Raw genomic sequence first — 20,730 nt, forward strand, 5'->3', positions numbered from 1 at the left:
TTTGGGTAGATTCTCAACACTAGCGAGTGAGTCTGGTGTTGGGAACTCACCGAAGGTAATTCAGAACCAAACCTACACAGCAGCATGTGGTGTGCTAGCTTGTTTGCTGGTAAGGCCTGGAGAGGTCCCTAGAGCTCGCGAAATGTGCTGAGTGGCAGCAGCATTGTTCAGATGAACGTACGGCTGCCCCAAAATGACTGGTTTGAGCAATATAGATTTCTTCTTCCCTGAACAGAAATAAAATTCAAATACATTCTTGGGTACAGTTCTAGCCACCAATGCACGGTGGTCCTGAAAGGCGTGAGCAGAGCTGGGTGATGTGTATTTAAAATGAGGCAGAATTTAAATGTGATGAGTCAGCCTTAAGAAATTGACCCAAAAAGTGAAAAGTGTTGACATAATTCTAGCAGCCTCTCACTAGGTCTACAGTAAGCCAAGAGCTGGCCTAAGTGTTTTTTCAGAGATTTGTAGAGATGGAAGGACCTCTCCCTTAATCATATTGGATGATATTATAATTCAAAATGACTTGGTAATCAATCTGTGGAAATCACAGTTCCTTAAAATATTTATTTAGGGAGCTGGGTGGCTCAGAGGTTGAGCATCTACCTTCGGCTCAGGTCATAATCCCAGGGTCCTGAGATCGACTCCCATATCAGGCTCCCTGTGTGGAGCCTCGTCTCCCTCTGCCTGGGTCTCTGCCTCTCTCTGAATAAATAAATAAAATCTTTAAAAAAAAAAAGGGTTTTATTTATTTATTCATGAGAGACACAGAGAAGCAGAGACATAGGCAGAGGGAGAAGTAGGCTCCTTGCAGGAACCCTGATGTGGGACTCCATTATGGGACTCCGGGATCATGACCTGAGCCAAAAGCAGACGTTCAACCACTGGGCCACCCAGGTGCCCCCCTTAAATTTTTTTAAATTGAAGGGATACTTACCGACTTGTATTAATCAAATGAAAATGGTAGTCAATATTACTTTTCATAGATCAATTTATTTAGAATTACAAATATTAAGAATAAAGGATTTATGCATTTCTTAATTAACATAACAGTTTAGCTAAATATAAACTCTGCACTAAAGTTTTGCAGTGGCACCATACCAACAAAGAATATGGAAGCATTTTTAAACTATACAAAAATTTCAAATGGAAAATAATCTTGTTTTAGTTTTATTATACATTAACATATAAAAAGTCCCATCTTATGAGACATCTAAAAGAATCAAAGCCACTTCTACAGCTATATCTTAAACTCCAAATCTGAAAACAATTTTATTATAGTTTGACTTTATAATATTCTATATTAAAACAAAGAAAATTCCAAATACACACTTTTTACAAGATTAACATTTAGGCAGGGTTTTTCCTTTAAAAAACCAAAAACAACAAAAAACCCCACAACCAAATACAAACCTTTTTTTTCTGCATTTCACAGCACTGGTTATTATATTTGTTTTCCTTATAAAATCTTTTGACTTTATAAATTGTGTATGGTTGGATTTTAACCAGTCATCTGGTTCAAAAGTTGTGCAAATAAACAAAATATGAAAATAGTGTGTTATCAGTCTTTTAAATAAATCTCATAACAATAGCACTTTTTGCCCTGAATTGACGGGAAAGTCATGCCAAATCCACTTGCTGAAATTTAGCATTTTGCAAGTCATTTTTTTCCTGCTCCTTCATTTTCTTTCAAAAGACAAACAACAAAGGTTTCTTTTATAAATTATGATAAATTAAAATATTTATTATTATAAAATGATCTCTAGACCCATGTCATACCGCAAGTACCCATCATGTATACTTAAGTCCATACTTCCCAGCTATATTCCAGTGGCTTCCTCCAAGGGTGGACGTGCCATCTCTCGAGGGTGACCTCTTTCAAAGACAGAGAGTGACGAGCTGAGGGAGCCTGAGCTGTCATCTGGTCAGAGCTTCCACACCGTGCCACAGACATGCAAGAAGACCGCGTTTCTGCATGTTCTCCCCTGAAGCTGCTATCTGCGCCTGTCGGCCTGAATTCATGCACGTTCAGAAAAGGGTCAGCACACTCTTCCATGAAAGTGTATTACGTTCAGACATGTTCAGTTTAAAAATACTTGCTAATAAACATGTAACGTAAGCAATGCTACTGCAGCCGAGTAATAAAAGGAAAATAAATAGAATGCTGGTCAGCAACGCTGGTTTAAGAAGCAGTACAGTATGTTAAATGCCTTATCTGTTTCCCAGCACTTGGGTTATTTGGTGTTGGAAGCCTGTGTGAAGGAAGAACAGCGTCTTATGCTGCTGGAGCCATGAAGTCGGCTCAGTCCCTGTTGGTGTCATTGGCTGCAAAGGCATGCAGGTTTCCCATCTGGCTCAGGCCACTCTGAATGTGGGCAACATGGATTTCCACATTATTCTGAAAGCAACTGAAAAAGGCACATGGTTAACTGCTTTATTTCACTATGTTAGGAAAATACTTTTTAAAAAGGAAGAGCTGAGTTTTAGTCCCAAGCCCAGCTAAGATAATGATCCCAAGGAAGGACGAAAGCTCCCATCCCATCAGTTCCCAGTCTGCAACAGTGGCGATGGGAAGAGCTGCTGGAGGGCATCCCTGGGTGGCTCAGCAGTTTGGTGCCTGCCTTCAGCCCAGGGTGTGATCCTGGAGTCCCGGGATCGAGTCCCACATCAGGCTTCCTGCATGGAGCCTGCTTCTCCTCTGTCTGTGTCTCTGCCTCTCTCTCTGAGTGTTTCTCATGAATTTAAAAAAAAAAAAAAAAAAAAAAAATATATATATATATATATATATATATATATATATATATAAAAAAAAAATATATATATATATATATATACATACACACACACACACACACACACACACACTGGAAGGGGCAAAGGAACCGTGGGAGTGTGGGCAGGGGAAGGCTCGCTCTCAGACTGGGGAAACTACTCAGCGGAACCTCCAACCCAAACCCAAACATAAACAAAATCGGTGTGAAATCTCTGTCTATAGATGGGATATAACTGAAGAGCTCTCTTGTAATTTCCTTACAGGATAAAAATTATATGAATGCTTCACAAATATGCCTAATTCTTAAAACTTGTACTGAAAATCACCATGAACTTCTAGAAATGATTAGGGTCCACCTGACCAATTACCTGATATTAGAAGCATCTATCGTACTCTTGATATCATTTAATGAATCTGTAAGTGATTTGAACTCGAAGGAATTCAGGTCTCCTCCTTCTGCCAGACACTGAAGGAAGAAATAGTTCAAAATTTAGTTAAATTATAGTTCAAATACAGACACACCCAATACAATCTGTGTATTAAAATTGTTTAGCAACAAATTAGTTTGTGTAGGTGTTGAAACTAAGAAAACCTTTTCTCTGAGATGTACCTTAATTTGTAATAAAATAGCGGTAAGCCTGGAGATTAAATCTGTCAGATTTTCGTTCTCAACACAGGGCTGTCCAGTGGAGGAGTTGGCATGCCGGACAATCTCCTGTGCTTCCTCCTCACACCTCCGTCTCATGTCTGTGGGCTGGTCTGCAGGCTGCAGGCCCTGGTCTGGAGCAAGCTGGAAACAGAGGATTCGACCATCAGATGTACATTCATAAGGCCAGAATGTTTTCTGTGTGTTTGTGCCTTGTTTTCTTGGTTGTGGATTGTTATGAAACTAGCACTTATAATGAAAATGGGCCTCACCCGACCTTAGAAGTGATTTTCTCCAACAGTTTTCTTGATTTGTTTTATATTTTTGGCAACCTTTAATTTTGATATAATTTCAAACTTCTAAAAAGGAACAGAACAAAAGTATCTTGAAACCTTTTATCCAGATTCACTGATTATGGTTTATTCTGTGTGGCAGTATTTGCTCTCCCTCCGTGTCATAGATATAATGTCTTCCCCTAGGCTCTTTGAGAATAAGCTCCAAACACTGAGCCTCTTTACCCCTAAATTACTCCAGCTTCCATTTCCTAAGTACAAGGATATTCTCTCACATAACCACAGGGCAACTGTCACAATCGGGAAATTTATCACTAATAGAAGACCATATTCTTTTTTTTAAAAATTTATTTAGGGGATCCCTGGGTGGCTCAGTGGTTTAGCATCTGCCTTCGGCCCAGGGTGTGATCCTGGGGTCCTGGGATCGAGTCCCGTGTTGGGCTCCCTGCATAGAGCCTGCTTCTCCCTCTTTCTGTGTCTCTGCCTCTCTCTCTCTCTCTCTCATGAATTAATAAATAAAATCTTAAAAAAAAAAAACTTATTTGGCAGAGAGAAAGAGAGCATAAGCGGGGAAGGGAAGAGAGAGGGAGAGGGAGAAGCAGACTCCCTGCTGAGCAATGAGCCCTATGCGGCACTTGATCCTAGGACCCTAGGATCATAACCTGAACCAAAGACAGACACTTCACCACCTGAGTCCACCAGGTGCCCGAAGACCATCTCCTAACAGGGCACATGCACGTTCCATCATCCATCCCAACAGTGTCCTACACATAGCTCTCCCTCATGAAAACATCTGGTTGCCATGTCTCTGTAGATTTGTTTATTCTGGAACAGTTCCTCTTTTGTGACCCTGATATTTTGGAAGAGTACCAGTCAGTTATGTTGTATGCTGTCCCTCAACATGGGTGTGTGTTTCCTCATGATTACACTGAAGTTATACATTTTTGGGGAGGAACACTGTTAAGAGTGATGCTGAGTTCTTGCTCAGGGCATCATGGTCAGGAGGCACCTGATGTCGATCTGCCCCGATATGGGCAGTGCTACCTCTTACCACGTGGTTGAGCCAGTCAGGTGCTGGCCAGATCCACCTCCCCAACCTGAACAGGATCCTCCCCTTTGTAATGAGTAAGCACTTGTGAAGAAAGATTTGGAGGCTCCTTGCCATCACACATTTATCTGCTAGGTTACCATGGGTCTTGATGTTACTGGTTATTAGGGTGATGGCTCCCAGATGCCCTTTGTCTCACTCCTATCATTCCTTCTACAGTTACTAGCTGATATTTTACCCTAAGAAGTTTTCCTTAAAAGTTCACTGGTTACTTAGTGAATGTTAGTAAGGACTCATGGATTCTTACTTTATTCAAAAGGCTGTCATCTCCAAGCATACTTACTTATGCTGAAGCCCACAATGCCCCAGATCTAGTCAGTGGGGACCCACTCTGTCTAGCTGGTTCCACTGGACACATTACCTTAACCTGGGGGCACAGCAACATGGCCTGGGGTTCCTCAACCTTCTCTGCTCAGGCTCTGGGATCAGTCGCTTTTTCAAGCTCTGCTTCCTTTTATTGGAGAGCAGCATTTGAAAGCCAAGATGGGGTGTTGGGGGTGCTCACTGCCATCAGGGTGTGTGCTTCTGGGCTCTCTCGGCATGTGCCTATACACATACATACACACTTGTATCTGTGTCCCAGAAAGAAAATGAATCTTGGAGTCAGACCAAGTCTCCTATTCTGAGCCAACACCACGGGGTTCGTCGTAGTCTCCCCTTCTTCAGAGCTGCCTCCTCCAGAGGCGAGAGAGCAGACCTCCCTGGTCCACAATATACTTAGTTTCTCATTTGCTCCATCCTGGAATGCAGAGTTTCAGGACTGTGATTCCACATCACCAGGAGCAAAAACCTTACTAACCAGAGGTCAATGTTTATTTAAAGTTCGATTTACCCTCAGACTAAAGGTCTAAAAATACTAAGTTTAGGTCATTTGGATTCATTTTTGTCTCCTTTAGTGTTTATGTCATTCCTCTGACACAGAGTTGGGTTCATTTATTTCTACTTATATTCCATTTTAGAGTTCATCTGTATTTGTTGAGGAAATACACACTCAGAGAAATGTCACTCCCCCTCACTCCCCAATAGCTGCCCCACCCCCAAGTTAGTTCTAGTTTATCCTTCCTGTGTTCATTCTCAAAAACCTAAGCAGTTATGTGTTAATTTTATTTTTACATATTTCTCTTTTCTCCAAAGGTAACACTTAAAATATATACCTTTGTACTTAATATATCCTGGAAATCACTCCGTATCAGGAAATAGAGAGAGCTTCCTCGTTCATTCTTACAGCAGCAAGGCACTCCATGGTGTGAACGTACCCTAAGATATTCAGCCAATTCTCTATGTATGGGCATTTATGTTTTTCCTAATATTTGGCAATTTCCAGGAATGCTGCAATGAATAACCTTGTCTCTAATACTTCAAAAAAAAATTCGAATTGTTTTTAGGGGCTATGAACATTCTAATGCATATCTTTTGGTAAATACAAGTTCACATACGTATTTGATAAATATATTAGGAACAGAACTGCTTAATCATAGAATTCTCTGCATTTATTTATTTATTTATTTATTTTTAAAGATTTTATTTATTTATTCATGAGAGACACAGAGAGAGAGAGGCAGAGACACAGGCAGAGGGAGAAGCAGGCTCCATGCAGGGAGCCCGATGTGGGACTTGATCCCAGACTCCAGGATCACACTCTGGGCCGAAGGCAGGCTCCAAACCATTGAGCCACCCGGGATCCCTGCTTTTATTTTAAAATCAGTATTGTAGGGGCACCTGGGTGGCTCAGTCAGTTAAGCATCTGACTCTTGGTTTTGGCTCAGATTGTGATCTCAGGGTTGTGGGATCGAGCCCTGTATTAGGCTCCATGCTTAGGAGGGAGTCTCCTTGGGATTCTCTCTCCCTCTTTCCCCCTCCCCACCCCTGCTTATGCATGTATGCTCTTTCTCAAATTAATAAATCTTTAAAAAATAAAATCAATATTGTACTTCCCCAAGAGCTTTGTAAAAATTAAGTCATTTTACTTCATTGGAAAATGAGCCTATCACAACAGGCCTTGTGTGTATACTGCAATTACACAAAAAGATTGATGAGCAGCCCATTTCTACATGTGTCATCAGCTTTGTTATGTGCTGTCTTAGATTGCTTGGTTTGTGTCTCTCATGGGTTAGTTGCTAGTCTGGAGGGGGAAATCGATTTGCTAGGATAACACTTATTGCTATGTGGGTGGCAACTACCAGGAAAATAAAAAAAAAATAAATTATAATAGATGGGTAGAGGAATGATCAAAATATCCTCAGAGTTTAGTTAGCGGCAACCACAGTTCATTTCCCTCGGTTCAAAACAGGTGGATTGATAACGTGGCTGGTGGCAGATCTCTGGGACTTAACTAGGAAGCTAGAGTCATAAAGAGCTGCTGAAGAGCCTCATTTCATAAATTGAGGTGGCTCACTGGAAACATTAAACCTCTAAAAATGCAAGTGCTGGAGCATTCTAAACTCATCGCAATCATTTAATTCTTATTTTGTTTTAAGAAAATCAAATTTTAGGTGAAATCATTGAACTGCGTTCCTATATATAATTTCATGTACATGTTAATAATTCACAAATAACCCTATGCTCTACATATTTGAAGTTCAAGAATCTATAGTTCTAATGTAAAGTCTAAAGAAGAAGGAAACAAAATTATATACACAGCATGACCATAACTTTGTGAGATAAAGGGCATATATATAAAAAAAAACTAGGGGAAATAAACCAAAATGCAGTTTTAAGGACAGTGGAATTAAGAGTTTAAGAGTAATCATTTTTCTGGATTTTTCTAAAGTTTTTTTTTAAGAGGTATACCATTTGTAATTGAAACAAAAGTCAACAGAGTCAAGAGCTTGCTGTGTGTAAAGCACTCAGATGCTGATGCTGTAACGAGTAAAAATGTAGTAAAATATGGTTATACTAAAGGACTTTATAATGATGTTGCTTTAGTTTGAGTTTTCTAAAATGTGAAACTATTTAGCTTCAAATAAAAGAGGGGTGGGCACAGGCCCTCAGGGGAAATTCATACCATCCTGTTGGACTTTATGCAAAGCTCACCTACCTCATAGCAGTATTGTTGAACTTTGTGCAAAACTTTGTTGAGGTCTTTGTTGAGTTGCTCCAACTCCAGAACAATCGTTGCATATCTCCGCTGAAATTCAATGCCAATGGGCATGGAATAGGATTTCTATAAGAAAAAAAATAAGTCAGATTTTGAGAAGGATTTTTTTTTGAGAGAGTGAGAGTGAGAACAAGAGAGAGAGTAAGAGAGAGAGCATACAGAAGGGGAAGTGGTAGAGGGAGAATCCTAAACAGACGTCAGCAAGGAGCCCAGCTCAGGGCTTGATCTCACGACCCTGAGAGCATGACCTGTGCTGAAATCAAGAGTTTGATGCTTAAGTGCTGAGCTGCCCAGGTGCCCCTCATAAGGATTTTTTTTTTTCAGCAGGGCACTTTCAATGATCTAACAGATCTGATATGTCCAAAACAAACAGAAGTTTATTAAAATTATCTGTACTCGGGATCCCTGGGTGGCGCAGCGGTTTAGCGCCTGCCTTTGGCCCAGGGCGCGATCCTGGAGACCCAGGATCGAATCCCACGTCGGGCTCCCGGTGCATGGAGCCTGCTTCTCCCTCTGCCTGTGTCTCTGCCTCTCTCTCTCTCTGTGACTATCATAAATAAAAAAAAAAAAAAAAAAAATTATCTGTACTCAAAATAATCTGTACTCAATGTTCTACTTCTTGTGTGTGACAACAGTATTATTGTCATTTAGGAGACATCCTTAGGAGCATCACAATGTCTGCCATTTACTTTTTCCTAAAGGAGATCACTAGAGAAAGAGGTTACATGCAGAAGTGTTGAATCTGCATACTTTTTCCTTACAGGAGTCTTCCAACTTTCTCATAAGCTTGCCATTTTTCAAAACAGAACGTAAAAGCCTGAATATACTCATCTGAAGTAGTCTAGTTATTGAAACTGCATTACTCCCTGCCTGGAATCGACTGCGTGTAGTGTAATGGTTAAGCGCATGGGTGCAAGAATCACAAACGGAGGTTCAACTCCTAACTCTGCCACCTTCTAGCTGTGTGGCCATAAGCAAGCTCCCTAACTTCCTGTGCTCAATTTTCTCATCTGTAAAAAGGGGGTAATGAGAATACCAACCTAAGAGGACAGCACCTGCCCACACAGAGAATGCTCAGTAAGTGTTAACTCTTATCACCATGGCCATCACTCTGATGTGCTTGCCATCAGTAAGTGTGGGCCTTGGTGGACTTTGGTCCCATCACCCCTCCTTGCTCCACAGTGGCTCCAATAAATACACTACCCATCCCACCCCAGTGCAGATGCTGCAACAAGATGCTCCAGTCAGGCCACATGCAGTCACCTCTTCTCCTCCAGAGGGTTTCCCAGAAGCAGCCCCTCCTGTCCCTGGGAGGCACAACCGCTCCATCTGGGCAGCACAGTGAAGGACAGGGAGCGGCCCAGAAGCCACTTACAGGTGGTACACATCACACAATTATAATGGTGTGAGCTGACACAAGCCTCAGCGATCATCCACTCAACCCTGTCATTTGACGGAAGACAAAACGGAGGCGGAAGGAAGCTGATGAGTTGTTTACCAACACACACCGTCAATAATGTGTTGATGATGAAGATGGAGATGGCTAACACGCATATAGGGACTGGAGATCGATGTGTCAGACACTGTTCTAGGTGTTTAACGGGATCTCACTGACTTCACAACAAACCCATAGGAAGGGGGCTGTACTTATCCCCGTTTTATATATGGAGGAATCTGAGGCCCATGCATCCCAGTAAGTGGTAAGCATGCAGGATCCCAAGGCAGACTGTGTGGGTCAGAATCCTGCTGGAAGAGCAGGGTAGGGGCACACTCCAGGGCTGACCCTGGAATCACATAAAGGCGTCTGACTCAGTTTACCACTGGTGCCTCCTAAACGGTTTCCCCTTCCTAAGCTTCAGATTTGTTCAGTTAAGCCCACAGTACTATTTGAACAGCCAGTATTATAAAAATATTTTTATCTATCTATCTATCTATCTATCTATCTATCTATCTATCTATCTATCATCTATCAACAGAGAGAGGCAGAGACATAGGCAGAGGGAGAAGCAGGCTCCATGGAGGAAGCCTGATGTGGGACTCCGTCCTGGAGCCCTGGGATCACGCCCTGAGCCAAAGGCAGATGCTCAACCGTTGAGCCACCCAGGTGTCCCAATGAACAGCCAGTCTTTAATAAAAATGCTAGGATAAAGAGGACACAGTATATTTAACTTCATCTCCTTGGGTTGGCTTGGGGATTTACCCATGACATAGTTTCACCAAACACTTGACCTAGTCCCTTTTTTTTTTATTTTTTAAAGAAGTTTTTCTTTTTTAGATTTTATTTATTTATCCATGAGAGATACAGACAGAAGGCAGAGACATAGGCAGAGAGAGAAGCAGGCTCCTCACAGGGAGCCCGATGTGGGACTTGATCCTGGAACCCTGGGATCACGCCCTGAGCCAAAGGCAGATGCTCAACTGCTGAGCCACCCAGGCATCCCGACCTATTTCCTTCTTTTTTTTTTTTTCCCCTTCTTAAAGATAAGTATATATTTTGGCAAATTCAGAACTAGTTAATCAAAATCAAAATTATTAAAGGCTCTGTATCTTTTTTCCCCCTAAGATTTATTTATTTCAGAGAGAGAGAGAGAGAGAGAGAGAGAGAGAACAAGTGTGGGGGCTAGGGGCAGAGGGAGAGGGGAGTCTCAGACTCTGGAGCATGGAGTCTGACAGGAGGCTTGATTCCATGACCCTGTGATCACAACCTGAACTGAAACCAAGAGTCGGACGCTTAACCAACTGTACCCCCCCAGGTGCCCTAAGGCTCTAAGGCTCCGTATGTTTTTGCACAGAATTCACTACAAGGTGTTAAAGGCCTCGATCCTTAATTTCTGTCTTCAACATATATATGAGGTACTTAAATAAAGACATATGAGGACTATATATATATATCAAAATGTACACAGGGACGCCTGGCTGGCTCAGCCCATAAAGCATGCGACTCTTGATCTCAAGGTCATGAGTTCAAGCTCCATGTTGTGCCAGTAGCCTAATTAAAAAAAAAAAAATTATTTAAATTCAATTAATTAACATATAACATATTATTGGTTTCAGAGGTAGAATTCAGTGATTCATCAGTCTTCTAGAACACCCAGTGTTCATTACATCATGTGCCCTCCTTAACGTCCATCCCCCAGTGACCCTGTCCTGTCACCACTCCCCCTTCCAGAGACCCTCAGTTTGTTTCCTATGATTAAAAGTCTCTTATGGTTTGTCTCCCTGATTTCATCTTATTTTTTCCTCTCTTCCCCTAAGATCCTGTTTTGTTTCTTTAACTCCACATTATCAGTGAGATCATAAGATAATTGCCTTTCTCTGACTTACTTTACTTAGTATAATATCCCCTAGTTCCATCCATGTCATTGCAAATGGCAAGATTTTTTTTTTTTTTTGATGGCTTAGTATTCCATTGTGTGTGTGTGTGTGTGTGTGTGTGTGTGTATCACATCTTTATCCATTCATACATTGATGGACATTGAGCTCTTTCCATAGTTTGGCTATGGTGGACATTGCTGCTATAAATATTGGGATGCACATGGCCCTTCAAATCACTGCATCTGTATCTTTGAGGTAAATACCCAGTAGTACAATTGCTGAGTCATAGGGTAGTTCTATTTTCAACTTTTTGAGGAACCTCTGCAATGTTTTCCAGATTGGCTGCACCGGCTTGCATTCCTACCAACAGCAGAAGAGTGTCCCCACTTCTCTGCATTCTTGCCAACACCTGTTGTTTCCTGACTTGTTCATGGTAGCCATTCTGACTGATGTGAGGTGGTATCTCATTGTGGTTTTGATTTGTACTTCCCTGATGCAAGTGATGTTGAGCATTTTTTCATGTGTCTGTTGGCCATTTTCTGTCCTCTTTGAAGAACTGTCTGTTCATGTCTTCTGCCCATTTCTTGACTGGATAATTTGTTCTTTGGGTGTTAAATTTGATAAGTTCTGTATAGATTTTGTATGCTAGTCCTCTGCCCCTCACCTTGCTTGTGCTCTCTCTCTCACTCTCAAATAAATAAAATCTAAAAAAAACCCAAACAAACCCCAAAACCAATGGTTCTTAAAAAGTTAAACACCTTCATGTACCATATGATCTAAGAGAAATGAAATCATCTGTCCATGTAAAGCCTTGCACACAAATGTCCAATTTTCTTTGTAATAGCTAAAAAATGTAAACAATCCAAATGTCCCTCAACAGGTAAATGGATTTTGTGGTACGTCCATATGATGTGGTACTACTGCTCAGCAATAAAAAAGAATTATGGTATGTTGCATGAACTGTGGGACACACAACTAAGTGGATGAATCCAAATCGTTATACCAAATGAAAGATGACAGGCAAAAGGGACACCTGGGTAGCTCAGTGGTTGAGCGTTTGCCTTTGGCTCAGGGTGTGATCCCAGAATCCTGGGATCGAGTCCCACATCAGGCTCCCTGCATGGAACCTGCTTCTCCCTCTGCCTATGTCTCTGCCTCTCCCTCTCTCTCGGTCTCTCATTAACAAAGACATAAATACAATCCTTAAAAAAAAAAGATGACAGGCAAAAAAGCATATATACAGTATGATTCCATTTATGTGCAATTCTACAAAATGTAAACTAATCTGTGATGACAGCAGGCAGATCAGTGGTTGCTGGGAGCCTGGAATAGATGGAGGAATAGATTATAAAGGGCTTGGGGAAATCTGGTGAGGAGGGGAGAAAGCAGAAATACTTGTAATCTAGTCTGTGGTGATGGTTTCATGGGTGTGTATGTGTATATGGACACACACATATATCTGATCAAACCATACATTTTAAAAATATACAGTTTACTGTGCACCAATTATACCTCAACAAAGTTGGGGAAGTCATGGGGAAAATCTACCCATATCAAAAGAACCCTGCTAACCCTTCAGAAGCCCCCATGTGTCACCTTACAAATTTTTCTCTTTTCTCTCCAAAGCAACCGTACTTTGATATCAAACATCATAGTTTGACTTTTGAAATTAATGCAAAATGTAATTATATAGTATATACTTTTCTTCCTCACTTCTTTCAATTAACACTGTGGAATTCATCCACATGGTCGTGTGTATCCATTTAGTTCGTTCATTGTGGTATAGTATTCTTTTGTAGAAATATTCAGTTATTCTACTGGCTCCATTTGTTGTTGGGCAATAGGACTGCATGTAGTTAGTTCTTGGCTAATATGAACAGTGCTGCTAGGACATTTTGTACTCAGGTACCCAACATGTTTAATTTTAGTAGATAGAGCCAAAGAGTTTCCCAAAGTGATGGAATAAGAAAGTTCTGGCTGCTTCACAAATGTTCCAATCTTTGATATTTTAAGTGTTTGAATATTAGCCACTTTTAGAGGGTTTGAGTGATATCTCTTTGTGGTATTAATCTGCATTTTCTCTATTATTAATGAGGCTGGGTACCTTATCACAATTTCTTTGTACATCTGAATATCCTCTTTTTAAAAAGTATCTCTTGGGATCCCTGGGTGGCGCAGCGGTTTGGCGCCTGCCTTTGGCCCAGGGCGCGATCCTGGAGACCCGGGATCGAGTCCCACGTCGGGCTCCCGGTGCATGGAGCCTGCTTCTCTCTCTGCCTATGTGTCTGCCTCTCTCTCTCTCTCTCTCTCTGTATGACTATCATAAATAAATAAAAATTAAAAAAAAATAAAAAAATAAAAAGTATCTCTTTAATTCTCTTTCCTGTTTTCTATTAGGTTGCTTATCTTTTTCTTTTAAGATTTTATTTGTTTATTCATGAGAAACACAGAGGCAGAGACACAGGCAGAGGGAGAAGCAGGCTCCTAATGGGGAGCCTGATGCAGGACTTGATCCTGACACCCTGGGATCACACCCTGAGCCGAAGGCAGTCACCCAACCACTGAGCCACCCAGGCGCCCCTGCCTATCTTTTTCCTATTGACTTACAGTTCTTTATATATTCTAGATGTAAGCTTTCGGTCAATTATATGTGCTGTAAGCATTTCTTTCCATTCTGTGGTTTGCCTTTTATTTTCTTATAGTTGTATTTTTTTCATGAACAGAGGTTCATAATTTCAATATAGTTCAATGTATCAATCTTTTCCTCTATGGTTATTGTGTTCTATACTCTATTGATCTCATTTAAAGACTTCTACCCTAAGGTCCTAATATTCTCCTATATTATCTTCTAGAAGTTTTACATTTTGGCTTTCACATTTAGATCTAAAATACCAATAATTTTTGGGGTTCCTAGGTGGCTCATTCAGAGGGGCATGCAACTCTTGATCTCAAGGTTGTGAGTTTGAACCTCATGTTGGATGTAGACATTACTTTAAAAATATATAATCTTAAAAAAATGTAATACTGGTCATTTTTCAAGTGAGGCAGGGACCCCACCCCTGCTATATTGATACCCAGTTGACTCAGTACCATTATTTCAGTATGCTGCTGAAGCGAGCACAGCACCATTATTTCAAAAACCTTTCTTTCCTCATTACTCTGAAGAACTACTTTTGTCATTGAACAAGTGTCCACACATGTGAATGTCTCTTCCTGGGATCTCTATTCTGTTCCATGGGCTATGTGCCTATGTTGTGCCAGCAGCACACACATGAATGCTCTAGCTTTGTAATAGTACCAATCTCCAGGACAATAAGTCATTCCACCTTGCTCTTCTTTAAGAATACCTTGGGGGCGCCTGGGTGGCTCAGCAGTTGAGCATCTACCTTTGGCTAAGGGCATGATCCTGTGGTCCTGGAATCGAGTTCCGTATCGGGCTCCCTGCATGGAGCCTGCTTCTCCCTCTGCCTATGTCTCTGCCTCTCTCTCTGTGTCTCTCATGAATAAGTAAATTAAAAAAAAAAAAAAACCTTGGAGATCCTAGCTCTTTGTAGTTCCACATACATTTTAGAATCAGCTTGTCAATTTGCACAAACTTCACACATGCATGTGTATGTGCACAGATGGATTAGGACTCTGAGATTACATTCAATCACCTATAGATAAATTGGGGAAAATGGACACCTTTGCAACACTATGCCTGAAGTCATGAATATATCTTTTTATTTAAGTCTTCTTTAATTTCTCTCAACATTTTAGGTTTTTTTTTTTTTTTTTTTTTTTAGTTTTCTATATAGAAGTTTAATACATGTTAGATTTACATCAAGGTATATATTTATTTTTTCTTTACTTTTTAGAAAAATTTATTTATTTATTTATTCATGAGAGACACAGAGAGAGGCAGAGACGCAGGCAGAGGGAGAAGCAGGCTCCATGCAGGGAACCCAATGCGGAACTTGATCCTGGGACTCCAAGATCAGGCCCTGAGCCAAAGGCAGATGCTCAACCACTGAGCCACCCAGACGTCCCAAGGTATATATTTATTTATTTATATTTTTTAAAAAATATTTTATTTATTCATGAGAGACACAGAGAGAGAGTGAGAGAAGCAGGGACACAGGCAGAGGGAGAAGCAGGCTCCATGCAGGAAGCTGGATGTGGGACTCGATCCCAGGTCTCCAGTATCATACCCTGGGCTGAAGGTGGCACTAAACCGCTGAGCCACCTGGGCTTCCCTGCCCCCAAGGTATATATTTAAATGGTATTTTTGAAATCTCATTTTCTAACTACTTATTACTGATATATGGAAACATAACTGCTTTTTAAAAAAACTAATCTTTAATCTAGCAATTTTGTTAAACTCACTAATTCTAATAATTTATCTGAAGATTCTTTCAGATTTTCTAGGTATACAAATACATCATCAGTGAATAAAACAAATTGGTTTTATTTCTTCCTTTCCAATCTTTATAAATTTTTTGCTTTATTACACTGACTAGAATCTCCACTATACTACTGAATAGCAATTGTGATAGTAGGCTTTCATATCTCATTTTCATTTTTAAAGAGAAAAAAAATGTTTTTAAATAAGCTGTATGCCCAATACGGGACTTGAACTCACAACTCTGAGATCAAGAGTCACATGCTCTACAGTCATGTGTCCCTAAAGAGAAATTTTTTAACACTTCACTAGTAAGTATAACATTTGCTATAAGTAGCCTGGTAAATATTCCCTGTCAGATTAAGGGATCTTTTTTTTTTTTTTTTTTTTTTAGATTAAGGGATCTTGATCTTAATTATTCCTAGTTTGATAAGAGTATTTATTATTCCACCAGGAAGGGATGCTTAATTATGTAATTTTTTTTTTAATTTTTATTTTTATTTTTTTTTGCAACTACTGAGATGCTCTTGTGGATTCTCTTTACACTCTTAACATGGTAAATCACATTAAAAATTTTCTTATTAGGGCAGCCCCAGTGGCGCAGCGGTTTAGCGCTGCCTGCAACCCAGGGTGTGATCCTGGAGACCCTGAATTGAGTCCCACATCAGGCTCTCTGTATGATGCCTGCTTCTCCCTCTGCCTGTGTCTCTGCCTCTCTCTCTGTGTGTCTCTCATGAATAAATAAAATCTTTAAATTTTTAAAAAAGATTTTTTTTTTAAAAAGATTTTTATTTATTTATTCATGACAAATGAATATGACCAATGTCTCAATAAAGCTGTTATAGGGGCATCTGACTTTTGATTTTTGGCTCAGGTCGTGATCTCAGGGTACTGAGACTGAGCCTCGCATTGGGGTCCCCACTCAGCAGGGAATCTGCTTGTTTTCCTCTTCCTGATCACTCTCTCGAACAAATAAATAAATCTTAAAAAAATAAAAAGCTGTTATAAAAAAAGAAACCTGGCCTTTTAAATATTTACTATAATTGAACATGCTTTCCTACCAATACTCCTATAATCAACCAGTCTGTTTTAGACTGCCACGTACAGGTTGAGCGTAACATACAAAATGGACTCTATTTTGAAGACTGGTTTACTAGTAAGCAGGTTCCTGCAGAGATCCAAATAAAAGACGACTAAAAACATGACAAGGATAATTCTGACAACATATTTTGGGCAAGAAAACCAACTTACAACAGGACAGGACAGAGGAAGAAGCACAGAGGTCTATTACCCAGAGAACCCTAATATGAGATTTTAAACATGGTTAATTGAGACAGAATTCTCGGGGATAGATCCCTCCTCCTCTTGAATTATTACTAATCTCCAGGTATGACAAGACACATTTTCAAGTGAGAAAGTAATTATTAGAGATGATTGGTTTAATATCTGCTTTTATATAGTGCTGAAGCAATTCAAACCTATTTTAATAAATTCCATATGCTCTATTAATCTGTGAACATTCTGTATGTGTATTTTAAGATATTCAAAATAGAAAGGGCATTTTGAAATGAATAAACTCACATTTTCACTGATTTTAATATACTATATAATTTGACTTACAACAGGTTGCTCAAAGCTTTAACTTTCAATAAACTCCATAAAAATTTCTCAGGTGTATGACTGAGAAATTTGTCCTTGTTGGATTATAAAAGTGACTAAACATTTTAATATAAAGTAATTTTTCCCTTTCACTTTACAAATAGAAAGTTTGAACATCTGATTTCATAGTTTGACTACTTTGGTTTTAGTTTGCTTTTCCTGAGTAAAGTATGAGATAAACAAGCTTTCCAAATTTAAAGGAGACTTTATCAGACCAATATTTTATTTATTTTTGTAAATTCCATAAGAAAATAAACTTTGAACAAAATAATATGTCCAGTCCTTTGAGGTGAGAAACAGTAAACTAATCAGGACATTTGGTAAAAATAGAATATAAATTAGTTTTCAGCTTCAAAATCAAATTAAATTAAATTACATATATGTTAGGGCAGAGGCTAGATGGGGATAAGGTAGATAAAATTACTCCTCCTTGTTGCTAAATACACGAGGGGTTAGCCATGTAAACGTTCAGTTAGTTTCATGTCATTAACCTGAAGCTTCATAGAAAAATAAGGAAAAAAGTCATAAGGAATAAATGGAATATATACCCAGAAAACTTATAATTCATAAATCTGAAAGAACTACTGTATTTCTGAAAGTTTTTTAAAATATTAGGTCTCAAGGTATTAAAAAATAAAATCTCACATTATATCTGGAATTCTTCTGCAAAGAAGGAATTAAATTGAATAATTTTTTAAAGATTTTATTTATTTATTCATGAGAGACAGAGAGAGAAAGAGAGAGAAGCAGAGACATAGGCAGAGGGAGAAGTAGGCTCCATGCAGGGAGCCGGATGTGGGACTCGATCTTGGGTCTCCAGGACCACTCCCTGGGCTGAAAGGGGTGCTAAACCACTGAGCCACCTGGGCTGTCCAAATTGAATAATTTGTATTTGTCCCTGAAATACTCCGTAAAATTTCCAATTTATAAGTAATACAGAAAATAGGATGAGTAACAGCTGTGTGAAGATAAGACAGCATTTGGGGGTACCTGGGTGGCTCAGTCTGTTAAACATCTGCCTTCAGCTCAGGTCGTGGTCCCAGGGTCCTGGGATTGAGCCCTGCATCAGGCTCCCTCCCTGCTCAGTGGGGAGTCGGCTTCACCCTCTCCCTCTGCCCCTCTTCCTTCTTATGCTCACTCTAATAAATAAACAAAATCTTAAAAAAAAAGATAGCATTCGATTTTTACCACTCTACAAGGCACTGTACATATATACATCAATATAATAGAACTGGTACAGTCTCTAAAGATACTTGCAACATTTTGTTTACATTCTACAACTAATCCCCAAATCATGTATCATACACCTATTTCCTTTTTTTGATTATTTCACTTAAAAGTATGGTTTGTTACATGTAATACAAAGGAGGTACTTTGAATATAAATCCATCCTGCCCCACCATTTGTTTGTAATAAATACAGGTATCAAAAACATTCCTGAACATACTTCTGATATCACTAGTTACAAGCATCTCTTCAAAAATAACATAATTTGCAATAGTATTCATTTTACCTGCTACTTTAAACAATTTAAATTTCAGCTCTCTCACCAAGTAAACATGTTATTTATGCTTTTCCTCCTTTGGGAAACAAACATTATTCTACAGTAATCTGATACTTCTTGTCTTGTTCTTATCCTGTAAACCTGAATTCCAAGTTTATGTTTAGATTCTTTTTTTCTGTTTGTCAGAGAGAGAGCACGAGCAGGGGGAGCAGCAGGTAGAGAGAGAAGCAGACTCCCCACTGAGCAGGGAGCCTGATGTGGGGCTCCAACCCAGGACCCTGAAATCATGACCTGAGCCAAAGGCAGATACTTCACCAACTGAGCCACTGGAGCGCTTCCAGGTTTGTGTTCAAATGATAGGGCCTTGATAGGAGAAAAAATATCGTGGTACATTTTTCCTCCTGTTGTCTGAAAATATGAGCGTGTGTATTTTGTTTTATATTTTATGTTTTAAAGATTATTTAGTAACCTCCACACCCAATGTGGGGCTCAAACATACGAGCCTGAGATCAAGAGTTGCACACTCTTCTGATTGAGCCAGCCAGGTGTCCTGAGTATGTGTGTCTTAAATATTTTATTACCTAACCAGTTGGAATTATTTTATTAAATGTTGAGTGCTTTGCACTGTAATACTCAGTCAAGGTATTAACATAAGTAGAAGGTTGTTGATTTATGACAACTTGGAGATCTCCTAAAATCAATTGCTGTCTATTTCAACTTTTTTGATGCCTGTGGAAGTTTCATATTTTGTTTCAGTATCATCAGACTTCCTAGTTCAAGTAAGGTTTTTTTAAAGATTTATTTATTCATTCATTCATTCATTCATGATAGACACACACACACACACACAGAGAGAGAGGCAGAGACACAGGCAGAGGGAGAAGTAGGCTCCACGCCGGGAGCCCAACGCAGGACTCGATCCTGGGACTCCAGGATTGCGCCCTGGGCCAAAGGCAGGCACCAAACCGCTGAGCCACTCAGGGATCCCTTGATTTATTTATTTGTTTATTAATGAGAGACACAGGCAGAGGGAGAAGCAGGCTCCCCACATGAAGCCCGATGCAGAATTCGATCCCGGATCCCAGGAACACGCCCTAAGCCGAAGGCTGACTCTCCACTGCAGAGCCAACCAGGCGTCCTCTTCAAGTAATGTTTTAATGCTACATGAATTTTGCCATTTTGTTAAGTCTGCTATGTTCTGTTAATCTGCCATTAACAGAACATGGGAAATACCCTATCCATATTAAATTTTCCTGCCAATCTAACTAATGGAGGAACTTCTGGATATTTAGATCACTCTGTTAGGCCAAAGTTAGGCATGAGTGACAAGAGGATGGACCTCAGACATCCTGACAGGGAGCAACTGCCCATGGACCACCCCAGTCCACCCATCTCGCAGTTGGTGTGCAGTGACAACATCCTGGCAGAGGAAGAGTTAAGTGCTGTACTTGCAGAAAGTGTTGTACAGAAAGCCACCTGTCCTTATCTGACCTGTACCTCTAGAATAGCAATAATGTGTGGTTTCCTACCAGGTGTAGGCATTTTAAATACAATTGGGTAATTATTATATAATCCAGGCCTGTCACTAGATGTTGTGTCCTTAGGACTCACCCAAAAGAAAAAAATTGATGTAAGCTCAAAACCCCGGAGTTTCAAGGCCTTTGTCTCTGTTGACTGGCCTGCTCCTCCCTTGCAGCATACATTTTTTAAAAAGATTTTATTTATTTATTCAAGATTAAGAGAGAGAGAAAGCATGAACAGGGACAAAGGCAAAAGGGAGGGAGAAGTAGACTTCCTGCTGAGCAGGGAGCCTGATGTGGGGCTTGATCCCAGGACCCCAAGATCATGACCTCAGCTGAAAGGAGATGCTTAATTGCCTGAGCCAGCCAGGCCCCCTGATGTATTTTTTAAAATACATATCAAATTCCTATTCGTTAATATTTTGTTTAGAATT

The 20,730-nt window shown here is 39.9% G+C and overlaps 1 protein-coding gene across 4 annotated transcripts in view; it reads right to left on the reverse strand.

The window, feature by feature from the left end:
• Nucleotides 1-973: 973 nt before the first annotated feature.
• The window catches only part of LIN9 (lin-9 DREAM MuvB core complex component), an 80,060-nt gene continuing 60,303 nt past the window's right edge, over nt 974-20,730 (reverse strand). For all 4 annotated transcript variants that reach the window (XM_072830198.1, XM_072830197.1, XM_072830199.1 and 1 more), the window contains 4 exons: nt 7,858-7,983; nt 3,384-3,563; nt 3,142-3,239; nt 974-2,408 (listed from right to left, as the gene is read on the reverse strand). In XM_072830198.1, coding sequence (XP_072686299.1) covers nt 2,303-2,408; nt 3,142-3,239; nt 3,384-3,563; nt 7,858-7,983 — 510 coding nt within the window. In that variant the 3' untranslated portion in view covers nt 974-2,302. The remainder of the gene's footprint in view (nt 2,409-3,141; nt 3,240-3,383; nt 3,564-7,857; nt 7,984-20,730) is intronic.

This window comes from Canis lupus, chromosome 6 (assembly GCF_048164855.1).
Source record: "Canis lupus baileyi chromosome 6, mCanLup2.hap1, whole genome shotgun sequence".
Classification (NCBI taxonomy): Eukaryota; Metazoa; Chordata; class Mammalia; order Carnivora; family Canidae; genus Canis; species Canis lupus.